General features: G+C 41.9%; 1 protein-coding gene across 8 annotated transcripts in view; it reads right to left on the bottom strand.

Moving 5' to 3' along the window:
* Positions 1-535: 535 nt before the first annotated feature.
* LOC109473488 (trichohyalin-like) overlaps positions 536-21,036 on the bottom strand; it is a 33,962-nt gene continuing 13,461 nt past the window's right edge. For 6 of the 8 annotated variants that reach the window (XM_019773350.1, XM_019773349.1, XM_019773352.1 and 3 more), the window contains 34 exons: positions 20,762-20,836; positions 20,082-20,165; positions 19,347-19,493; positions 15,734-15,844; positions 15,298-15,429; positions 14,724-14,870; positions 14,463-14,546; positions 14,155-14,238; positions 13,890-13,973; positions 13,616-13,711; positions 12,357-12,440; positions 11,947-12,030; positions 11,438-11,605; positions 11,049-11,216; positions 10,549-10,791; positions 9,902-10,132; positions 9,567-9,689; positions 9,131-9,238; positions 8,905-8,988; positions 8,586-8,753; positions 8,295-8,369; positions 7,914-8,081; positions 7,641-7,724; positions 7,411-7,494; positions 6,914-7,155; positions 6,284-6,545; positions 5,742-5,909; positions 5,480-5,563; positions 4,965-5,132; positions 4,269-4,520; positions 3,192-3,884; positions 2,947-3,039; positions 2,723-2,806; positions 2,135-2,331 (listed from right to left, as the gene is read on the bottom strand). In XM_019773350.1, the coding sequence (XP_019628909.1) occupies positions 2,227-2,331; positions 2,723-2,806; positions 2,947-3,039; positions 3,192-3,884; positions 4,269-4,520; positions 4,965-5,132; positions 5,480-5,563; positions 5,742-5,909; positions 6,284-6,545; positions 6,914-7,155; positions 7,411-7,494; positions 7,641-7,724; positions 7,914-8,081; positions 8,295-8,369; positions 8,586-8,753; positions 8,905-8,988; positions 9,131-9,238; positions 9,567-9,689; positions 9,902-10,132; positions 10,549-10,791; positions 11,049-11,216; positions 11,438-11,605; positions 11,947-12,030; positions 12,357-12,440; positions 13,616-13,711; positions 13,890-13,973; positions 14,155-14,238; positions 14,463-14,546; positions 14,724-14,870; positions 15,298-15,429; positions 15,734-15,844; positions 19,347-19,493; positions 20,082-20,165; positions 20,762-20,836 (5,067 nt within the window). In that variant the 3' untranslated portion in view covers positions 2,135-2,226. The other 2 variants (XM_019773348.1, XM_019773355.1) reach the window with 1 other exon arrangement.

The following is a 21,036-nucleotide window of genomic DNA, read 5'->3' as shown; positions in this document are numbered from 1 at the left end:
TGTATCATTACGCAAGTGCAGTTTGCATCTCCCTTCTTCTTCTTTTTCCGGAAGAAATTGTATGTGCACCCGTAGCCCTACTGATATCTTCCCCTTCCCCATACTCTAGGACCTCGAGGCCCTACTGAGATCTTCCCCTTCCCCCACTCGAGGCCCTACCTTCCTTAACTCTTCATCATACCCTATTGAGAATGGACAGTTAGTGATGAAATAAATTTCGTCTTGCACTGCATTTGAGGAGCAGTATAATTTTACATATGCTCTGCGACACAGGTAGTTTCACGTATCGCCCTTTTTCGATTTCTAAGGGGCACTGATTCTTATTTTACTAATAGCAGAACAGCATTTCCAGTATTCAGTTTTAATAATTTTCAATCGTCACCATGGTGATGATTTTTATTTCCTATCTGTTTGTGGTTAAGTGGGACAAGTACAGTAGACTCAGTAAGCTACCCGTATCTCAGCTGGCAAGAAGGGGCTTCTGATGAAGCCCAAATGGGGGGGGGGTGTCCCTTATGAAAGAAATACGGTACATACAACACATGGCTCATCTTTATTTCAGAAAATGTTCTCTGTACACAGGAATGTGAATCATAAACTCAAATATAGGACGTGGACGGATAATAAGTGCTACATGGCACAGACATTACATGTACTTAAAGTGTACCAGTTACTGTAGGAATGTAGACTGGACTTCACACTATCTCTGCTACAGGTTCAACCAACATTACCAACATTCACAAACTAGTAGGTGTTCCTGATCTACAAAATGTGAGTCTTCAAATTATGAGACCACAACTTTTAAGAAAAGGAACATAAAGGTGGGAAATACTATTAAACACAGTGTACAAAATTCTAGAAATCTGTCAAATTGTACTAGAATTCATTACTATTTCCTATTGGAAACTTATTCTTCAGCAAAAGCATTTATACAACATATATACGACCAACCTTGCCAATAATTTTGGCACAGCACTTTGACATTAATTGCACAATGAATTTATCATTGCTCTTGTACAAGAAAGTGGAAAATCATAACTCTTCAGCAAGCAAATTTTTACATATACTTAACTGTGACATTGTAGCAGCAACACAGTATCTAAGGCAAAAATCACACAATACTGGCACAAAAATCAAATACTTAATAACTTCATACAAAATACAATTATACAAAAATATTTACCAAGTTGTGCATTCATCTGTTCAAGAATTACTTACATCTTCTGCACCTTTTTGTTCAAAATAATACCATATAGATTATATTGGCTAGGATTAACAAGTTGTTTGTGGAATGTGGCAGAATTATCTAGGATTTGAAAGACTTTTTACACAGAAATATGTTGAGATTGAAAGACTTCCCTATTTTTCAGTACATGTATTTGAGACTACAACAAAACTTAATGAAAGCAAAATTTACATATTCAATACACTTCAAGATTACAAAAAAAATTAAAACAAACAATTAAAAGAAATAATTTTCAACATTGCTAGCAACAACAGCACAGTCTACCATTATATAGTGCTTGTGTGAAGTCACTATAGAATCAATAGTAAATATATAAAATAAAAATACATAACTATGAAAGTTTTTTATCACAATTCTTGCTGCCTTTTAAAAGCATCTACTCTGCAGTTTAGAGTTCCACATGTTCAGATTTGACACAAAACTATTCCCTTAGACAGTAGTTCAAAGTTTTACAGCGGTGCATCAGCACAATTCTTACTTCTTAATTGGCAATACTAAAGAAGCTTCACATTTTTTGTTGCTTTTTTTTATGCCTACAATTTCATGTATCACAAAATTTGAACACACATAGATTGACATACTTACTAGTCATTACAAAGTCATGGTCAGAAAAGAACTGTGTTCACATTAGTGTTTGGTCCCTCAAATGTCACTTACCCATCTTATCTTATTTTATCTTGGTCAGTTCACTAATTTCATGTCATAACAAATTATCGTTTCAACTGTTTGCCCTATCCAGAGGTAAGCATATCATAACTGGTACCAAGCTAAGACTAGCCAATGTACATATAGTCTAGTATCTAGATGTTTTGAGCAGGCTCAGATGTTTCAAGTGCTACCGAGCATGCTCAGTTGTGTCCAGTGCTACTGAGCATGCCCAGACATATTCTGTGCTATAGAGCATGCTCAGATGTGTCCAGTGCTACTGTGCATGCCCAGAAGTGTCCAGTGCTACTGAGCATGCTCAGTTGTGTCCAGTGCTACCGAGGATGTGGTGAGACGGACTGAGCGCGCTCCACCTGCATGGAGAGTTCCCTGACTTTGTCGGACCAGTACTCACTGCTCTGCTGCAGCTGGATGGACAACTGGAGGGACAAACTCAATATTAGCACAGAAGTGGAACAATATCACACCACAATTACAATATGTTATCAGAAACAAAAGGCTGTCTCAGTACAGAAGAAGTTATGTCATGAAAGTCCACCTGTGTTCGTAGTTACACGTTTGAAATTAAAGCTTTTGTGCAACGAAGGCCGACATTGTTTACAAAAAACCTTTGACCCAGTGATGACGTCACACTTCCGAGAAACCATGTGACAAGTATCACTGGGTTAGTCTATTGAAGAAGACCAGAGTGACTGGTCGAAAGCTCAAGGTGAGAACACTTCTTTGTGTTGGAGCAAAAGTTTGAACTTGAAATAGTTAAGTTGTATGGGGAAGCTACTACTTTTTAGATAGATGTGAAATAAAACTGACCTCTCCAACCCTCTGTATCCAGTAAGACTTGTCCAGGCTCTGTGGATCTGTGCTCCCTGCATCCTCCAGAGCTTTGGCACGCACCTTATAACACATGAAGAAAAACAAAACTCATTTTTATAACAAAAATTGACTACTGTATACAATATACTGTACTTTATTTCTTCATACGTGTACATTGAAAATACAAAATATTCACCATAGTTACATTAATCCAAACACACCTTGTCTTTGTCCATCTTGAGTGAAGACCTGAGTAGACCCCTCTCCAGTGCTGAGGCATAAGCTGAATCTTGAAGACCAGACACACCTGAATCCTACAATGGTAAAGAATAAAAGGCTGTACATAGATGCCAAGAACTGTTTTCTTGTGCAGGAGTCATGATATACCAACATTGCTTCTTACAGAAAAAAACTCATGGTCGACCAAGGTAACCAAAACTGGAAATAGGAACTGGAGTACACATACCTCCTTATGTGGACTGTGGTTTAAGTACTGCTGATGTGCGTTTGCCTCCAGTCGTGCCTTCAGACTCAGGATAGTCTGTTCTTTACTCTCCAGCTGCAGTTCCATACTCTGTCTAGCAGCCACCTCCCGTTCTAGAGCCGAGCGCTGCCGCAGGTTGTCCTTGTTCAGCGCGTTCAGCTGCTGGTTCAGCTGCTGGATAGAGTCTACGTTTGCCTTCAGCCTAGAGTGGAGGTCTTCTATCGTGGCCACCTTTTGCCCGAGTTCTCTGTCGTTATCAGTTTCTCTCTCTTCTAGCCTGTTTTTGAGCTGGTTCAGTAAGGCTTGTTGGTGGGCAGAGTGTTGTTGAAGAGCCTTGAATCTCTCGCTTTCTAACCGTCGCTCGTCAACTTCATCTTGAAGCTTCCTGTTGTCTTTCTGTAGTCTATCGGTTTGTTCTACCAGGTGTTCTTTTTCCGAGGTTAGAGTCACGATGGCGCGGCTTTGGTCCCGGATTTTCTGTCCCAGTTTCTCGTTGGCCGACTTCTGCTCCTGTACCCAGGTGTTGACGTTGGTGACCACGAGTTCGCTCTCGCGGTGGAGACGGTCGCCGTTAGCCCGCGCGTCTTCCAGCGACTGACGGAGACTCTGGATCTCGTCTGACATGGAGGCGTTCTTCTGTCGCAGGACGACCACTTCATTCTTCACCTTCTCATTCTGTGGAAGTAAAAACAGTCATTAAACCATTCCAAAATGACTGTTTTTGATGGAATTTTGCTGCTCATAACAGACAAAACTTTGCCCAACCTGTCATCTTTGACAGAAAATAATCAAGGTGTAAAGATATGGTAAGAGACATCATTAAAATTAAGCTTAGTTTACCAGCAAAATTTGCCCCTAAAAATGCTTGAAATATACTTCAGAGGGTCAGGATTTCACAATTTTTAAGCAAAGAGTTATGTCCAGAAGCGGTGAATAGGTTCAATCCTAGTCAAAGGCGCTGTCACTGAGTGTCTAACATCGGGTGAGTCACCTTCTTGATGAATCCAAAATTGCATTTAAATCCTGCTACACAGAATCCCAGCCAACCCCCAGACTGACCTCCTCAGCCTTCTGCCTGAACTTCTCCTGCAGGGCGGACAGTTCCACCCTCATCATCACCACCTGCTCCTCCTTATGGGACAGGTCCTGCAGGCCCTGGTGGTGCTTCTCGCTGGACGCCTGCGCCCGATGCTCTAGCTCCGACAGGCGCTGCTCGTAGTTCCGAACCTCCTCCTCGCTCTGCCGGTTCAGGTCCTGAACCTTCTTCAGCTCGGTACGCAGCTTCCGCATCTTATCCTCGTACATGGCGATCTGGGGAGAAGGACAGAACAACACACTTAGAACAGAGAGGCTACATTGGCCATAGATAAGTGTATTGGAGAAACTATACACTTAAAGCTGCTGTTAGCCATTCTTGTAATACTTAAACATGTACTTGATGTGTATTTGTTAGTCATTTACTACACAAGTATTTACTACTTAAATTATCAATGGTAGAAATGTCGGCACAGTTTACAACATAATGACCTCTATTACATTGCATTGCAATGTACAGTTACGTGGTAATATCTTGGCCATGACAAAGCTAAAGAAAACATGACCAAGGAGATAAAACTTTACATTATGTGTGACAAAGAATCAGAGAATAAGAAGTAACTTTACCACCATTATTCACACTACCCTGTAAACCAAGCTATGACCATAAAATACTGTGTAACAGACACAAAGAAATGACCAAGTCTGCCTGAGCCTGACCTCCTGTGCCATGGCCTGGTTCTGCTGCTGGAAGCGCTGCACCTCGTTGCGCAGGTTGGCGGCCTCCGTAGCCTTGTCTCCCAGCTGTTCCATGGACTCCTTATGGTTCCCCTCCACTGTGGAGACCTTAATCTTCAACTCATGGATCTTCTGTTCAGCCTCCATCAGCTGTGAGGACAGAAAGACAGATATCAAACACTGACATACAGCAAGACATCCATTACATTCTTGCAAGTCAGTAAAACATTGGCATCAAATTTTATGTACTAGATTTAGAGAATAACAAAGACACACGCAACAACAAAAATTCAGTGACAGACTATTGTGTCTATGGGGAAATGTGTTTTGCTGAATAATATTATACATCCTTGCCCTGTATAGAGCTTGTATGAGTACTATCAGTAACTTGTATGTACAGTAGCTTTAAAATTCAAACAACGAAACTGTATGGCTAAAGAGCAAAGCACGAGAGATATCACCCTTCCCAAAGTTGCATGAACAATTGTGTTACTGACCTCCTGATGACAGGTTCTGTACTGGTCCTGACTCTGTTCCAGATCCATCTGCAGCTGTGCTAACGACTCTTCATAACGAGCAACCTGTCAAATACACCAACAATAGGCCTGTTACACCAATGCTAGATCACTACATGTCATACATAGCTGCTACAGCACCAGCTACCTTGGTGACAGATGTCTGGAAAGCATTTGGTATGTAAGGTAAACATATTACGGTATCTATTATCATAATAAACTCTGAGAAGAAGAAGTATCAGACCTCCTGGTTGTGGTGTTTGCCCTGTTTCTGTAGCGTAGCAATGTTCATCTTGGCGACCCTGAGCTGCCCCTCCCTCTCTGCCAGGTCCTCCTTCACAGTGCGGTTCTTCTGCTGTAAGGTGTCCAGCTCAGTCTGCAGCTTGGCAAGCATGTTGTCTTTATCCTTTACCTGGAGTAGGGAGAATAGACCCTTTACTTCAACTTGTAAAGTTTAATTTATAACTTGCTAACACATAAACCCTCTACATCTAATCCTCTAAGTGGTATTTCACATAAAAATTTAGTGGTTTCAAAGTTGTTCTTTTTTTTCATTCATGTATAGTCTTGCCTACTGCCTAGGTGTCAAGGATAGAAGCTGGCTCCTTGTTTTACCCCATTAGGAAAATCCATTTTGTATGGTCCAGTGCCCAAGACTAATAAAAAACATAGGGCTGAGAGAAATTTCACACCAGAGCTGACATGTAGAAAGAGGGGTTAGAAACATTCCTGACTTAAATTTTTAAAATGGAATAGCCCAAAAGAATTGATTCCGTGCTATCCTACCCTGTTGTTGCTGTCCCTGAGTGCTGCCTTGGTCTCCTCCAGCTGTTCCTGCGCTGTCCTGCCCTGCTGGCGTGTCTGCTGCAGCACCTGCTGCGTCTCGGCGTGCTTCTCCCTCTCCCGCTGCAGGTCGTCCTGCAGGCTGCGCAGGATCCCGTCCTGCTGCGAGATCTGCTCGTTCAGCAGCTTCTGCTGCTCGTGGGCGTTGGCCAGCTCCACCTCGATCTTGTGGGCAGTCTGCTGATGTCGTAAACCTTCCTGTACACTGGGGAACAAAAACAATAAATTACAGTTAACATCAGTAAACAATACAATGGAAAACAGCCAGAAAACTGTTCTTTTGGCCCATTTGTACAAATTTGAATTTTGAAATTAGAATTTTGTGAAAACATTCCATGGCAGATAACGGATCATAATGACACCCAGCGGGGGTCGTCACATTGTGAATGACTCAGATTTCACTCAATTAGTCAATATACATGTACCATCATAATTTTAGACTGACATTGGTACAGTACTGCACTTCAGCATTGCCTTGTACATGCTTAGGTTACTGCCAGTACCTACTGGACAAGTGTTACCTGTTACACTAGATGAGTGTTACCTGTTATATATGTACTAGACGAGTATTACCTGTTATGGTGATCCTGTTTAGCAGCAGCTAGTTCTTCCCTGAGTTTGGCCAGGCCCTGGCTCTTCTCCTGGATCTCCTCCTCGTTGCTGCGCGTGCGATCCCGTAGCGCCTTCAGCTCGGACTGCAGCTTGCGGTTGGCCTGCTCGTGCTTGACGACCTCGCTGACGCGCAGACTGAGCTGCTCCTGCGTGGTGCTGAGGCTGCTCTCCATCAGCATCAACTTCTCCTCATGGTGGGCAAGCTGGGGTGAGGAGGGGGGGGAGGGGGAGGGGTTTATTACCAGAAAGCCAACATTTGCTGTTTGACACAGAGTATTTCCCCATCAATCTTTTCCAAAAATGATATTACTTACAGGGCTACCAATTTACATTTCATTTCATTTCATTCTATTGTGCAGAATCAATCCAAATAATTATTACCTTTGGTTTCCTACACAAGTAAGTAAGTGAAACAATAAGAATCCGGTTTCAGTTAACAGATTTCTGGTGAGTTTTACCTCCTGAGCACAGTCCTTGTACTGACGTCTGGCCTCGTTCAAATCTCCCTTCAACCTGTCTGCCTCTCCCTGCATCTGTAAGTACTGGAACAAACGGGAGAAAAAAATTAGTCAGCATTCAAGTCACAGATTTAACTTCAGGTTCTCAGTAAAAAAAAAGCGATATCTTGAAAAAAATATATTCAGGGAGACCACGGTCATACTGTCAATCATTGCTAAGCTCCGCCCACCTCATTATCCTTCTGCCTATTGGCTGATTGTAGACCATTGATGTCGACCTTCAACGCCTTCATGGTGCTCTCTAGTCTCTCAATCTGAGGAAAAAACAATAGTTATCATCAAAGAGAAGTAAACTTCCTTTTTTATTCCTTACTTTTAACACTCTCAGGGACAAAGTAAAATGATAATAGTTTTCATGGATATTATAACAGAACACCGTAAGTATATTTCATTTGACATGATACTTGTAATATTTCCTGTAATAAAAGAGTTAACATTCTCACCTCGTCCACTTTGCTCTTGATGTCTTCCCGCGATGCGTTCAGCTCGATGTCGTACCGTTTCAGCGCCTCGTCCTTCCTGGCCAGCTCGTTCTCTCGGTCCGCTGTCCGGTTTTTGGAGTCTTCCAGGCTCTTTTCCAGGTACTTGGTATTTTCCTCCATCTTGGCTTTCTGAATTTAACCAAAAATGGAAGGTCAAATTATTGTCAGATCAGCTTCTGTTTCAGACTTTTACATTGTACTTGATCTTTTTAACCCTAAATGGTTACAGTAGAGCCAAAGGAAGAATACACATCAAGAGAAAAGAAATTAAGTCAAAGAAAATGATGGATTCCTCTTGGATGAGTCCAGTTGAGATTGCATGTAGTACTGTTGATGACTGACCTCTGTCCTGTGTTTGTGATGTTCCTGCTGTAGACTAGACTGTAGCTGCTGTAGACTTTGTTCTAGACGAGAGATCTGTACAGCAAACAAACAAATTAAATGTGTTATTACAAAACAGTTCTACCTAAACATTGAGTTGGGTCATGATTAATATGTACGCCTTCTGTACAATAAGCAAAAGATGAAATTGTCAATTTTTTCATTATCCTTATTAGAGAGTATCATAGATTGGTCTCCATCCCTCTCACTGTTCTTTATACATAAAATGATTGTGTATCTGTAGACTCTGACCTCTTTAGATGCACTGTTTCTCTGCTCCTTGAGGCTGGTGAGGTCGATGCGCAGCTGACCGATGGTCTCCTGCAGCTCCCCAATCTGCTGCTGCCTGCCCTCACTCTGGTCTCGCACCTGCTGCAGTTCATACTGAAGCTGCCGGATGGCGTCCTCCTGGTCACCAAACTGGGTTCAAAAGAGGTTTGTTATAGACATCTTTGGCCAGCAGTAAATTTGGCCAATTTGTGATTTTCACATACAAAAACTTTCCAACCATGAATTTTGACATGTAAAAAAAAAAAAACAGCACACTAAAGGTGAATCTGAGATCACTTACCTCCTGGTTGGTATGTTGATGGTTCTCCTCATAAGAAATCAGATCAGCCTGCAGTTTCCTTGCCTTTTCCTCATGCTGTTGGGACTGGAATTATAATAAGGGAATAACATCCTTGATTAGCACAATGATTCCCATACTTGTTTTATGGGCACTTGTCCCAGAGGACATGTTATGATGCGAACTTACGCTGGCAAAATTTCTAGAACAGGATATAAAATTTTCCTACCTCTTGTTGCTTGTCTAGCATCTTCTCCTTGAGATTCTCGATGACTTCCTCACAGTGAGTCACCCTGTCCTTGGTCATGGCTAAGTCCTGCTGAGAGGTGTGAAGCTCCTACAAGAAAGAGGGAAGAAAAGAATTCAATACTGGATAAAATGACATGGGGAGCTTCTGATGATGCTTCAAAGTAGGATTGCTGAGTGCTACTCTCAAAGTACAGCTTTGTGAATAATTGAATCGCAAAGTTCTTTATTCACAACCACTTGTTTAAAAAGTCTGTCACAATTACTTTACATTTGGGACAACATTGATAGCAGTAGCACCTAGCTTCAGTGCACAGTGAACCAGTCATAACTGCCCAAATTTTTTGACAGACAGTCATTGAAACATTAGCAAGTGGTTGTGAATTTAGAACTTTGCAATGAAACACAGTATCAATCACCTGTGTCAGCTGCTCGATGACGTCCTCGCAGGTGTTCACCTGGTCGCGCCTGTCCTCCAGCTGCTGCTGCAGATTCTCCAGCTCGGACTTGAACTTGAGCAGAGACTGGTCCTTCTGTTCCAACTGTGGGAGAACAAAAATCAGTATTTAGCAAAACTTCACCTTCACATGATATAAAATGATGACAAAAATGTGCTAAGAAATGGCTGTAAAGCTACTTGTACTGGTGCAAGTGCAGTCAAAAATTATGTGCACCCCTCAAATTTCACTTGCACGAAGTGATGAATTTAAAAGGTACTAATTCGAGCCCTGGATAAACTGAAGTTGAGCTGTACCATCTTGTTGTCCTCCATAGACTTGGTCTCCAGCTCCTGCAGACTGGACTCCAGGCGGTTGATGCGGTTCATGGCCTGGTTGTACTTGTCCTTGTACGTGTCCAGGCCGTTCTCCAGCTGCTCGATGCCACCCTGCGCCGCCGCTAGCTGGTCCTCCAGACCGTGGATCTGCTTCTTGGCGGCCTGTAGAGCCTGCTCCTGTTGGTGGATGGTGTTCTCACACTGACCCACCTAACAGGGAAAAAACCATCTTCATCAGAACCAGTTACATGTACAGTAGATAGAATCTCAACCAGTGTTCCGGCCAGCCTTAAATTTTTTCTGTCATCTCAATTTTGTTTGACATAATATCATGTCTTGGGACATGCTGAATTTTAATCTATTACACTATTTCCTACACTTTGAGGGGCAAATTTCACTGGTAGGCTAAGCTCGTTTTTGTCCCTCATGTCATGAGCAGCAAAATTCAGTCAAATGACAGAAAGACAGATGCTGGCCAGAACACTGGTCCCAACTATCAATTCACATTGCCTTGTAGCATATAAGAACCACCTGCTTCTTCTCTTCAAATATACGCACTTAGATACTATCACACATGATCAACCAAAGTCAGTTGGAGGTTAAAAGGTGAAAGTCAAAGTTCCTACCTCCTCCACCACACTCTGGTGAGCCTTCTGTCCTCTCTCCAGCTCTGCATTGAGATTCTCGATCGTCTCCTTGTACCCTTGGTTCTTCATCTCTGAGGAGTTGAGCTGGGCGTTCTTGTCGTCCAGTGCATCTCTCAGTCTCTCTATCTCGGTGGCGCGAGAGGTCATCTCTTCGTTGTGCTGGTGCCTGAGAGCAGCGAGCTCGTCCTGGAGCTGCTCGATTGTCCTCACATGGTTCCTGATCTGTTGTAGGCACAGGGAAGAAAGTACAGTTAAACCTGCCAAGGTGACCACCTCTTCAAGCTGGCCACCTGGCCAAGGTGACCGCTTTTTCTCGGTCCCAAAGATTTTTCCCATTGACACAAGTATCAAGCAACCTGTCCAAGGTGACCAGTAACAACTTAGTAAGCTGTTTGGCAATCAATTCACTGATAGAGATCTTTACTTTACATAAGTTTACTTTACGTAAACTATGTGCATTGTAATTACTGTAGACTGACCTCCTCCATATAGATCTGTTGGTCATGCTGCAGCTGCTGTACTGTCTTCTCGTCCTTGGCCAGTAGTCTCTCGCTCCTCTCCTGCTGTGCCCTGACGTCCCGTAACTCTGTCTGTACGGCCTTCAGCTTCCCCTGCAGACGAGATACCTCCTCTTCCTGGATAGTCAACTGGGGAAACACAAGAAGGGTTGTATTTGGTTATCACACTGGCTTCCAAATGCTCAATAGAATAGTTTGAATGCATTTTGTGTGAGCCACTTTGGAAAATTTAAATACTGGTTTTCGGGCATTGGAAACAGAGTTACACAGTTGGGCTGGTACCTCGGGTGATACGGAATACACCGTGTTGTATTCTATATCTTTTCTGAATCGTACAATTGAGTACGTACCTCCTCCTGACAGCCCTTGTACTTCTGCTGCGTGGTGTCCAGGTCAGTCTTGAGCCGAAGGATGTTCTGGTCTCGGCCGGCCACCTCCTCCTGGCAGGTGCGGTACTTCTCCGTGGTGATGGTCAGGTCCATCTCCAGCTGGTGCCGCTCACTGTCCAGCCGCTGCACCTGCCATGGACAAACAACAAGCACATTCAGTCATGTCTGATTTCAATGAACTTTGTAATGACATGGAATAAAACAAAACACACCAGGGCTCAGGAGCCCAAGATATACATGCATACAAGTACATTTTTAGTCTGAAAATGGCAGAATGTATATCAGAAAAAAATGCAAATTAAATTCCTGTATTTGTTCACTCTATTGCAATGGCAAATTTCTGGTCATTTGGCCAAAACCGAATCCATATGACCAATAGCAGAAAAGCGAGAAGAATAAAAAGAAGAAACACAACAAAAAAACAACACATTATGTACCGTAACTTTAAAAACTATGAAAAGATGGATTACCTCAGCAGCATTCTTGTTTTTGTCTTGGAAGAGGCGTGAGTTTTCTTCTTTCAGACGTTCGACAAACTGTTCTTGTTTCAAAAGCTGGAGACAAGGCAGAAAAAAAACATTAGATGTCTTAGTTACACTCAATCTCCAAGTCTTATCTCCAAGACTCAATCTTTGCTCGCAGACAAAACCTAGATAATAAACTACATGTACTTTAAACCCTGATTTTTTTAAATCATTACCGTTAACAAATAATTAGCAGACTTTATTTTTCCTGCACCTGCTGCAACCGTGAACATAATTTTGTAGTTAAGTGGACACCCCCATTTTTCTCAGACCGTGAAATTTTGCTATCATTAGCATGCATTGTAAAGTGAATATCTATGTTTGTTAAGACATGATAGCCTACAACATAGTCTCACCTCCTCGTAACAGGCTGTGTACTGCTGCTGAGACTCGGCCAGGTCGTCCTCCAGCTCCTTGAGCCTGGCATCGCGGCGTGAGATCTGCAGCAGGAGGGGCGGGGAGACCCACACATGCATTACAGCACTGCACATGCACCATGCAGGGAGACAACATCAACATGCCCCAACCACCACACACCACAGTTAGAACACACACTAGTACTACTGGTAATGTTCAAGAAGCAAACGCACTATTAAGCAAAAGCTCTAAACAGTCAGCAAGGCACTACTTGCTGTTTTTAGGTTCCAAACACCGTATGCTTGCATAATATCAGGTCCAATGTTTTTTATTTACAAAATTCCACAAATAAAAAGTGTTACACTTTTAGGAGTATATTATACAAAATTTTCTCACATTTTGTTGTGTTGCCTGTCAAAAGTCTTAATAATACTGAAGAACTGAAGTACCAGGATTGGTCTAATATTTCCCTGAGAGAAGGAGGGGGGGGCAGTCCCTTAATTTTTCTTAGGCTTATAGGATAGTTATACGTGTCGTGTCATGGGCACATCCAAATGCAAATAATACACATTCAGAGTCAGACTACCAATTTGAACGAGATAATCTGGCAACAAATGCTCACCAAACAGTAGTGTTGCTGTTACCATTCTACAGAAAGAGAGCTACCATTTATATGTGCAACTAAATGGTGAGTACATAGGATCAATTAAAAGGAAGGTATGTCAAAGATCCTTAAACCAATGATAATACAGACAGTGAAAAGCCAGTGATACTACATGCATTATACTAGTCATTACTGCCTAATCTAAAGAATATGGAAGAAGGCAGGTGAAATGAGAGTTAAAGGTGTGCAGCTACTAGAATGTCAGGTGTAAAGGAGAGCCAAAGGCCTGGGGAGGTAAACAGAAAACAGTTTTAAGTAAACAAGTTGTTCATTTGTGCATTGTGCTGAAATATTATAATGGTGCTATTAAAACACTGGAAAGAGGTGGGAAGCATGTAAATGTATTATGTGGGGAGGATACGGGATATATTTGAGACTGAGAAATCTGATACTTTACCAACTCAAGAAGGTGACTTGATTGTCATTTCAAAATAGGAATTAGGACCTGGTAATGCCACCACGAGTAGTATGGGAAGAGCAGAGCTTCAGCACAGAACTATCATATTGGCTATGTTCAAAACTGCTCTGTTTAGTCACATGCAGGCAGTCTCTAGCTCTAGCTCCAGAGGAACTGTACATGGAGTTTGTACTCACCTCCTCCTGTGCAGTTCTCCGTGCCTCGTCTAGCGCGTTCTGAGACTGCGACAGACTCTTCTCCAGTTTACGCACGAGTTCTGTCTGTTTCTGGACCTAGGGTCAAAGGACAATCATTACTTATTGAGTTCGATGCATGCAAACCATGACTATGTGTCATAATTCATGGTTTGCATGCATGGCTAGAGTACACTGTCAAACCCAGAGTTAATGGCAGAGGATACCATATTATAGACAGCAAAGAATTCAGACTGGTGGCAGAAACGCCCCCTACCTCTAGCATCTTGTCCTGCAGCTTCCCTTTCGTCTTGCTCATCTCAGTGTTGAGCCTCTGGACAGCATCACTCCTCTGTCCCAGCTAAAGGGCACGAGAAAAAAAAAAAAACATTTTCAAATCAATTATGGTTCCTCCCAAAATGGTGCCCAAACAACGTCAAATTACTTATGAGACAAGTAGGGTCAATTTTTTAAACATGAAGGTCTTGTAATCAAAATGGAGGGTGTGTCAAATGCAACTGAATTTGCTTCTGGTGACTTACCTTGCCCTGGATGTCTCCATACTGCTGCTGAAGGGTGTCCAGATCTCGTCTCAGGGTTTTAATCAACTCCTCTCTCATGTTCAGCTGGGAAAACAACAAACACAATAAACAACAACGATAGAATAAAAACTTGGCATTCTACAGACTGAGGCACAAAAATTAGCTGAGGAAATTTAGCAAAAGGCACCGGGGATGGATGTGTAATATCCATATTTGTATTGATTGGGATTATAAATTTTTATGTTTGACTTGAAGAATTTATTCCCCAATAAAAGCACTTTACAGTAAACCTATTACACAAGCCTTACCGACTGCTTGGCTGTGTCATGCTCAGCTCTGAGTGAGGAGAGTTCAGAGGTCAGTTCTCTGACATTATCCTCTGCACCATCCACCTAAAGAGAGGAACAAGAAATCTTAGAAACAATGACACAATACTAAGTACTTGAATAGAATTGACAACAAAGGCAAACTAGGTGGCTGACTTGAAAAAAACTTTTAAAAATAGTAAATGAACCATAAAGTAGGTCCGATCTGTAAGTACAATCAAGTTGCCATGTCAGAATGCCCACCTCGTCCCTTGCAGCATCGTGCATCTGTTTAGCCTCCTCTAGTTGTTGTTCCACGCTGCGTAGCGTCTCTTCCCGTGACTCCAGCTCACCCATTGCCGTCCTGTTCTCGTGCTGAAGCTGGTCTATTGTCCTCTCTTGCTGGTTGATCTGGGAGGAAGGCATAAAACATGTGAGACTTTAGAAACTAATCAAGTAAAAAAAAATTCTGAATCCTCTATTCTTTAACATTCTCTCGGCCTCCTAATGCTGTGGCCAATGCATATTTGGTGCCAAAAGGCTACTTTACTAACTTTCGAGAATAACTTGGGATGAAATCGATTATTTTCCATGGATTTCAACAGCACAACAGTCTTTGCGCTATGTAAAATGGCGCAGGCGTGGTCACTTTAGGACAATGTCAGTCAGTCTATTGTAAAATGGGTGAAAATTTTGTTGCCATTTTCTTGTTCCTTGTCTTGTCACCATGCTTTTTGAAGAAGACCACTTGTCTAAGAGGACCACTTTCCCTCGGCCTCCCAGGTGGTTGTCTTAGACAAGTTTGACTGTAAACAAACAAACAAATAAACAAATCTACCTTCTCCTCCAGCCTGCTGTTCTGTTCCTGCATCTCCATGTAGTCCAGCCGGAGTTTCTGCACCATCTCCTCCCGCCGAGACACCTCACTGTTCAGCACGTCGTGCTCGCTCTGAGACGTGATGTGCAGCGCCTGAGAGAGAGAAGGGTTTATTCAGTATTAAAAAAACCCATTGCAGCACCAGTGCCGAATTTCAGTTTCTGTACACAAATACGTAGTTCAAATATCATTAGGACTTAAGCAGTATACATGACAAATAAGAATCAAAACAAGTTACGAATCCTGGAAAATCACCACTATCACGACTTAAAATTCTGTTATAACATTATAATTAACATTTACTGTCCTTTAACAGGTGAACACAATAAGGTAGTGTACTGTTCAGCATACGCTGTGTCCGGCACTTAACCTGTGTCAGTATCGTACTGTTACTTACCTGCAGTCTCGCCTCCAGGCGGCCATTCTCCTCGATCAGCTCCTTGTACTGCTGCTTCACCGTCTTCAGGTCTGTCTCAAGCTGCTGGATGGAGATCTCCTTCCTCGAGATCTGTGGGAGACAGGTTCAGTAGATAAGATGTTAAAGGTCGTAATAGTTGTCTTGCCTACATTTTGTACATGAAGGTATCCGAATCATGGTTTGAAAACTATTGAAGGTAATACTATAATAGAGAGAGCCAACAGAGTCCAGTACTGCATTTATTTTAACACTGTGCTTTACCTATAGTAAGTTTATCGTTAACAATGTCTTTACATGTATATTGTAGTACATAAAACAAACATCAAGAAAATACCAATTGAAAAGAAGGCTGTTTAGGGGAAAACAACTGTATCAGAATAAAAACATCAAATTGGCTTATGATGGACACAGTGTATAAATTCACCATTGAATACATGATATGCTCCTACATACTTTGTATGATATACCAGACATGGCTGATATAAAACACTACATCCTAACTTGTCTCTGTCGACTGTATAACAATGTTACAGTCATAGCCTTACAAGAAAAAGAATGCGCTATTCAAGAACACACAATACAGACAACTGTAATACCTTACTATCCCATACAGAATAGTATAATAGGGAAAGAAAAGTGTTCCAATTCTCCCACCTGCCTACCAAGCTTGTGTTACACCAATGCTATGTGAACACATGCAGTACAAATCTGATATCTTAAGGACATTCTGTCAACGTCTCAAGTGCTTTTGTGTGTTGAATATGCCAGATTTGCCTTTGGTTAACATAAACAAATTAATGTGTACACGTAACATAAACGTCTATGCCTACTCCTATGAAAACGTTTCTACACAAAACAAGGCACAATAGATAACCTAAATGTTTGGACGACTGTATAACATGGGGCTTATCATGTACCAAAAACAACTCGAGATATGGTGTGGATATAAAAGGTGTCTAGTGTCGGGTGTGAGAGGTGCCCGTATCCAATTTTCCAGGCACAAAGAAATGAATGTTCGGGATCAGTTGCAGTGAAAGCAGATGGCAGACATGTGAGGGGCGACACAATGTGGCGGTACTGGTATGTGGAAAAATCCGGATCACAACAAATCTACCGTAAAATTGTCCCAACGAAAACTTGTCAAGATCTTTTGAAGCCTTATTTTTTTCCTCAGGATTTGGTCAACAATACACAGGATGATCTTTCTGAGACAATTTACAAAATTGTGATCAATAAACAATTGAAGGGTTCTTTGGCATGTACAGTAGTGGAATCTGTCATAAATGTTAACACAATGTTTCCAGAAAACCAACAATAGGTAATTCTCAACACCTGTCACCAAACAACTTACTGCAACAACAAACAAAACATCACAAATTGTGAAATTTTCTGAATTGTCATTGTCAGAAATGTATGGACTGATACAGGTAAGTAGGACATTCTCAACAGAACAAAAATCACAAGAACAAAAGCTGTGAGAAACAGATGTTACTGATAGCAAGAGATAAGAGAGGATCATCTTGCGTGTCTTGTTTTTAGACCGTGACAACAGTTACAACTGCACTGCACGGTGTAAGGACAAGACTGGGCCCCGAGGCACTACACTAATCCCCGTTGTGGAGAACTAAGATTACTACCAAGCGTGCTTGCCAATTTACCGGTTGACTACATCGTGCCCAGCTAGAGGTGTTAGGGGAAAGGACTAAGGACATGAGGTGGTCTAAAATATGCAGTGGCAGTTACAACTTAATCGAGAGGAAAGCCAAAGGCTCAATGTTACATCTTTCAATATCATGTGATTGGGGAACAGGTTATGTATGGTCTACATTACAGGGAATGTAGTACTGGTACGTAATGATTCATTCACTGACTTCTACCTTTCTAAGAATAACCCAATCTAGTTTAGGTCAGCAGACATGCAGGCTCCAATTCTACCTCATTTTCCTGGCCCCTAGGTCTACATAATTACAAACTTAAGTCAGGGTGCTTTCTTAACAAACCTTGAAATTTGATTAGATGGAAGTGCTAGATAACAAGCACTTAAGTTAAGCGTATTTGTACCACCGGTACTCTTAATGGAACACTTCCAAATACAGGAGGTAGTAAATTTACATAAACTAGTGTGGAAGTGTAACAAGCTGTTTCAGACTTAGTTTCAAGATGATGATCAGGAAATCTTCAAAAACTAAAGAAATTGTAAAGGACATCCTCTTATCGAGATGTTATCAGGCTTAGTTTAACACAGCCACTGGTATGAAACCTACCTGAAAGTATAGTGCAAACAAGACTAACTTGAAAGGTAAGTTTACATTTAGGAGAATGTTACATTGACAAGCTGTGCAGTGCTTCTTCCTACCTTATTCTGTAAGTCTTGCACCTTACGTTGACTCTTCAGAGCCTCGACTTCTTCCCAAAAGTCATCCATTCCCTCAGCCCAAGTCATGAGAACCCCATTCAAAACTACCACCGCTTGCTCAGACACCAACAGCGGGTGTCTATGCTAATGAACCCGAGTGCTGGGGCATTGTTATGCAAATGGCCCAAACACCTGATACCCTGTGGCGGTGTTGATACAGATGTGGTGAATGGGCAGGAATTGGGCATCCGTGGAGTGGGCCTGTTTGCTGTGAAGTCATTACGGAATGGGCACTGCTGCCTGAGTTTGAAGTCCTAATCCTTCTGTAAACTACCAGCACATCCCGTCCTTTCACCGCAGTCACTGACAGCGACTGGTCTCCACGGTTACCAGGTGGACCGAAAATAGCGGGTAATTCGTGAAAGGAGAGAATTTGTTCAGTACTGGTCTTGAGGCATCGGTTTGTCCACGTTCTTGTGAACTCTAAGCTCCATGCAGTGATGCCTGCCAAAAGGTGTTTGACTATATGATGTTTACATGGCAGGGAGGAAAGCAAAGTAAAGTGACTGTCAAGAACAGGAGCCACTCCTTCTCCTCAACTGTCACTACATGTATGTCTGACTCTGACATTCCTTGACCTAAGCCAGGACTTTTCTGAAGATGTTTCAAGCAAGCAGCAATGTTCTACACATTTTGGAGAAAGATTTCCAATGTCAGCAGGCCTGAGAGCTGTATATTTTAGATAAAGGCAGTCATCTTTACTTAAGAGTTTAGACAAATTGGCAAATCAATTAGGAGAATTGGGAAAATAAACTTCTTGGTGCAGATCACCTATACCCTATTCCAGGTCCCACTCAAAGTTTCATAAGGGAAAACTTTAATGTAAGAAAATGTGACACCTGTCTTTGTGTTATGGACTAATTCAACATCTTTCCAAAGCTCAGCCCGTTTCTTGTTGTCAGGTAAAGGGACGCTCCTAATGTCATCTATAAAATCAAGAGGCCTCAGGGGCATGCCCGGTGTGCAATGGTCCAAATACAATGACATGTAACTGGAAGTTGATGATTCACTTCAATACACCCAGATGGAGGCCTGGCAAACCCCTGTCTCGTATCAGTCACATGTTGATTCACATCATCACCAGGACTCCAGGTAAAATAGTGTGAATTGACACACTATCAACCGCACTAAACTAACTCAAACCTTAAGCAAGTAATCAAAAGTAAAGAAGTTCACCTCGTCCTCTCCTTGCCGTTTCTGCTCCTGAGCATTCATGAGGTCCAGCTCCAGTTTCTGGATGGCCTTCTCCCTGCGAGAGATCTCCTCCACATGGTCCTGCTGCTCCTTCTGCAGCCGAGCAATCTGCTCCTCACGGGCAGCCAACTGCGGGGAAAACAAAGTGGTGAAAAAACTGAACACTCTGTGTTGAAGGTACCGGTACATTTCTTTCCTTCGTATTTTACAGTTCAGTGTTCAACCATAACAGAGTCTATCATTCATTGTTTCATTTTAATTTCCAGTCTTAAAAGCCTCTGTTGATTGTGGCTATTTGCCAGTACTGTCTTCTCCTTCAAGTCAAATATTTACTGAACTACTACCTGTTGGATCAGTAGTAATGAGCTGTCAGCTAGGAGTCTGACAGAATGACAGTATACTGTTCCTACTGTGACTGAGTAATCAACTAAAAGCACCGCACAGAAGTAATGACAACTTTTCCTTGCAGACAATGACAGAACCATTTATACATCAAGAACCAGTACTTGGCAGCAGTCTTGAAGCATTGGTGCAATATTTGCTCAGTCAGAGCAACAGTTTGTGCCACCTCTCTCTGGTTGGTGTAGGACTTTCTTGTCAACTTACTTTTGTAAGTTTGCCTTATGAGTTCATCCCTTATTTGGAGGTATATTTGTAAATAGAAAATGCTATGTATAAAAGCTGCTGCAAAGAATCCCCTTGTAACATATCACCCACCTGTGCTTGTGTCTGTGTGTGCTTCTCTTGTTGTATTGACACCTCCCTTCTCAGTGCATGGACTTCTTCATTCTTGCCTGACAACTGTGGAAGAATTGGTGCCTTAGCCCGTTGGTTCATTGTTTTTTGTAACAACTTTTTCCAATACAAAGTCATAAACAGTTTATAAATATAAAACATCATAGATACTGTGTATATGTATAAAATACAGTGCTGTTAAACATACAATCTTCAATGTCTATAAAATTTGTATTTTTGACATAAAATCAAAACCCGTTCTCCCTCTTATCTCTCCCTCCCTCTCTCTCTTTATCCCACTTAGCTACAGTGGGGGCTGAACAAGATTACCCACATCACAACAGCATCAGCTCATGTAAAATATAGGGGGCACATAAAGTAGACAACACAAATCAACTGGACTGAAATAGATAGAGACACGCGTCATCAAAAGTAAGAAGTAAGTCAGAAGGTAATTTAATCAGTATTCTTCGTATAATCAAAACTTTGAATTGCTTATCTTAAAACAATGTGGGAAGAAAGGGAAAGGAGAAATATTGGGGGAAAAGTTGTGATTGGGGTATTTTTGTGATTCGTAAATGAGCTGGCCCAGGCCCTAGCTTCTGCCATGGTGAGCCCCTGCTGTTGTGAAGTGGGTAACCCCGTGTTATCCCCTACTGTACCTCTGTCTCCAGTCGTGTGGAGCTGTGTGTGGCTGTGACTTCTGCCTCCTTCAACCGAGTCTGAAGCTGCTCAATCTGTAAACCACCAACAAGTCAGTTCTGCAAGGTCTTAAACCAAATAGATTCTTTCGTTCGTTCTATTTTTCTATTCTTCAGTGCATATGTTACGAAGTTAAACATGTCTATGTATGGAAAAGGTGCATCATATAGCTGGTATAATGTACATAAGTAGGTAAACACAGGAACAGATCCTAAATTTGTATAGAATTGACCAG

Source organism: Branchiostoma belcheri, unplaced genomic scaffold, assembly GCF_001625305.1.
Source record: "Branchiostoma belcheri isolate BF01 breed outbred unplaced genomic scaffold, Haploidv18h27 scaffold3, whole genome shotgun sequence".
Taxonomy (NCBI): Eukaryota; Metazoa; Chordata; class Leptocardii; order Amphioxiformes; family Branchiostomatidae; genus Branchiostoma; species Branchiostoma belcheri.
Note: the sequence above shows the minus strand (reverse complement) of the source record. Positions and strands in the feature narration are given on the sequence as shown.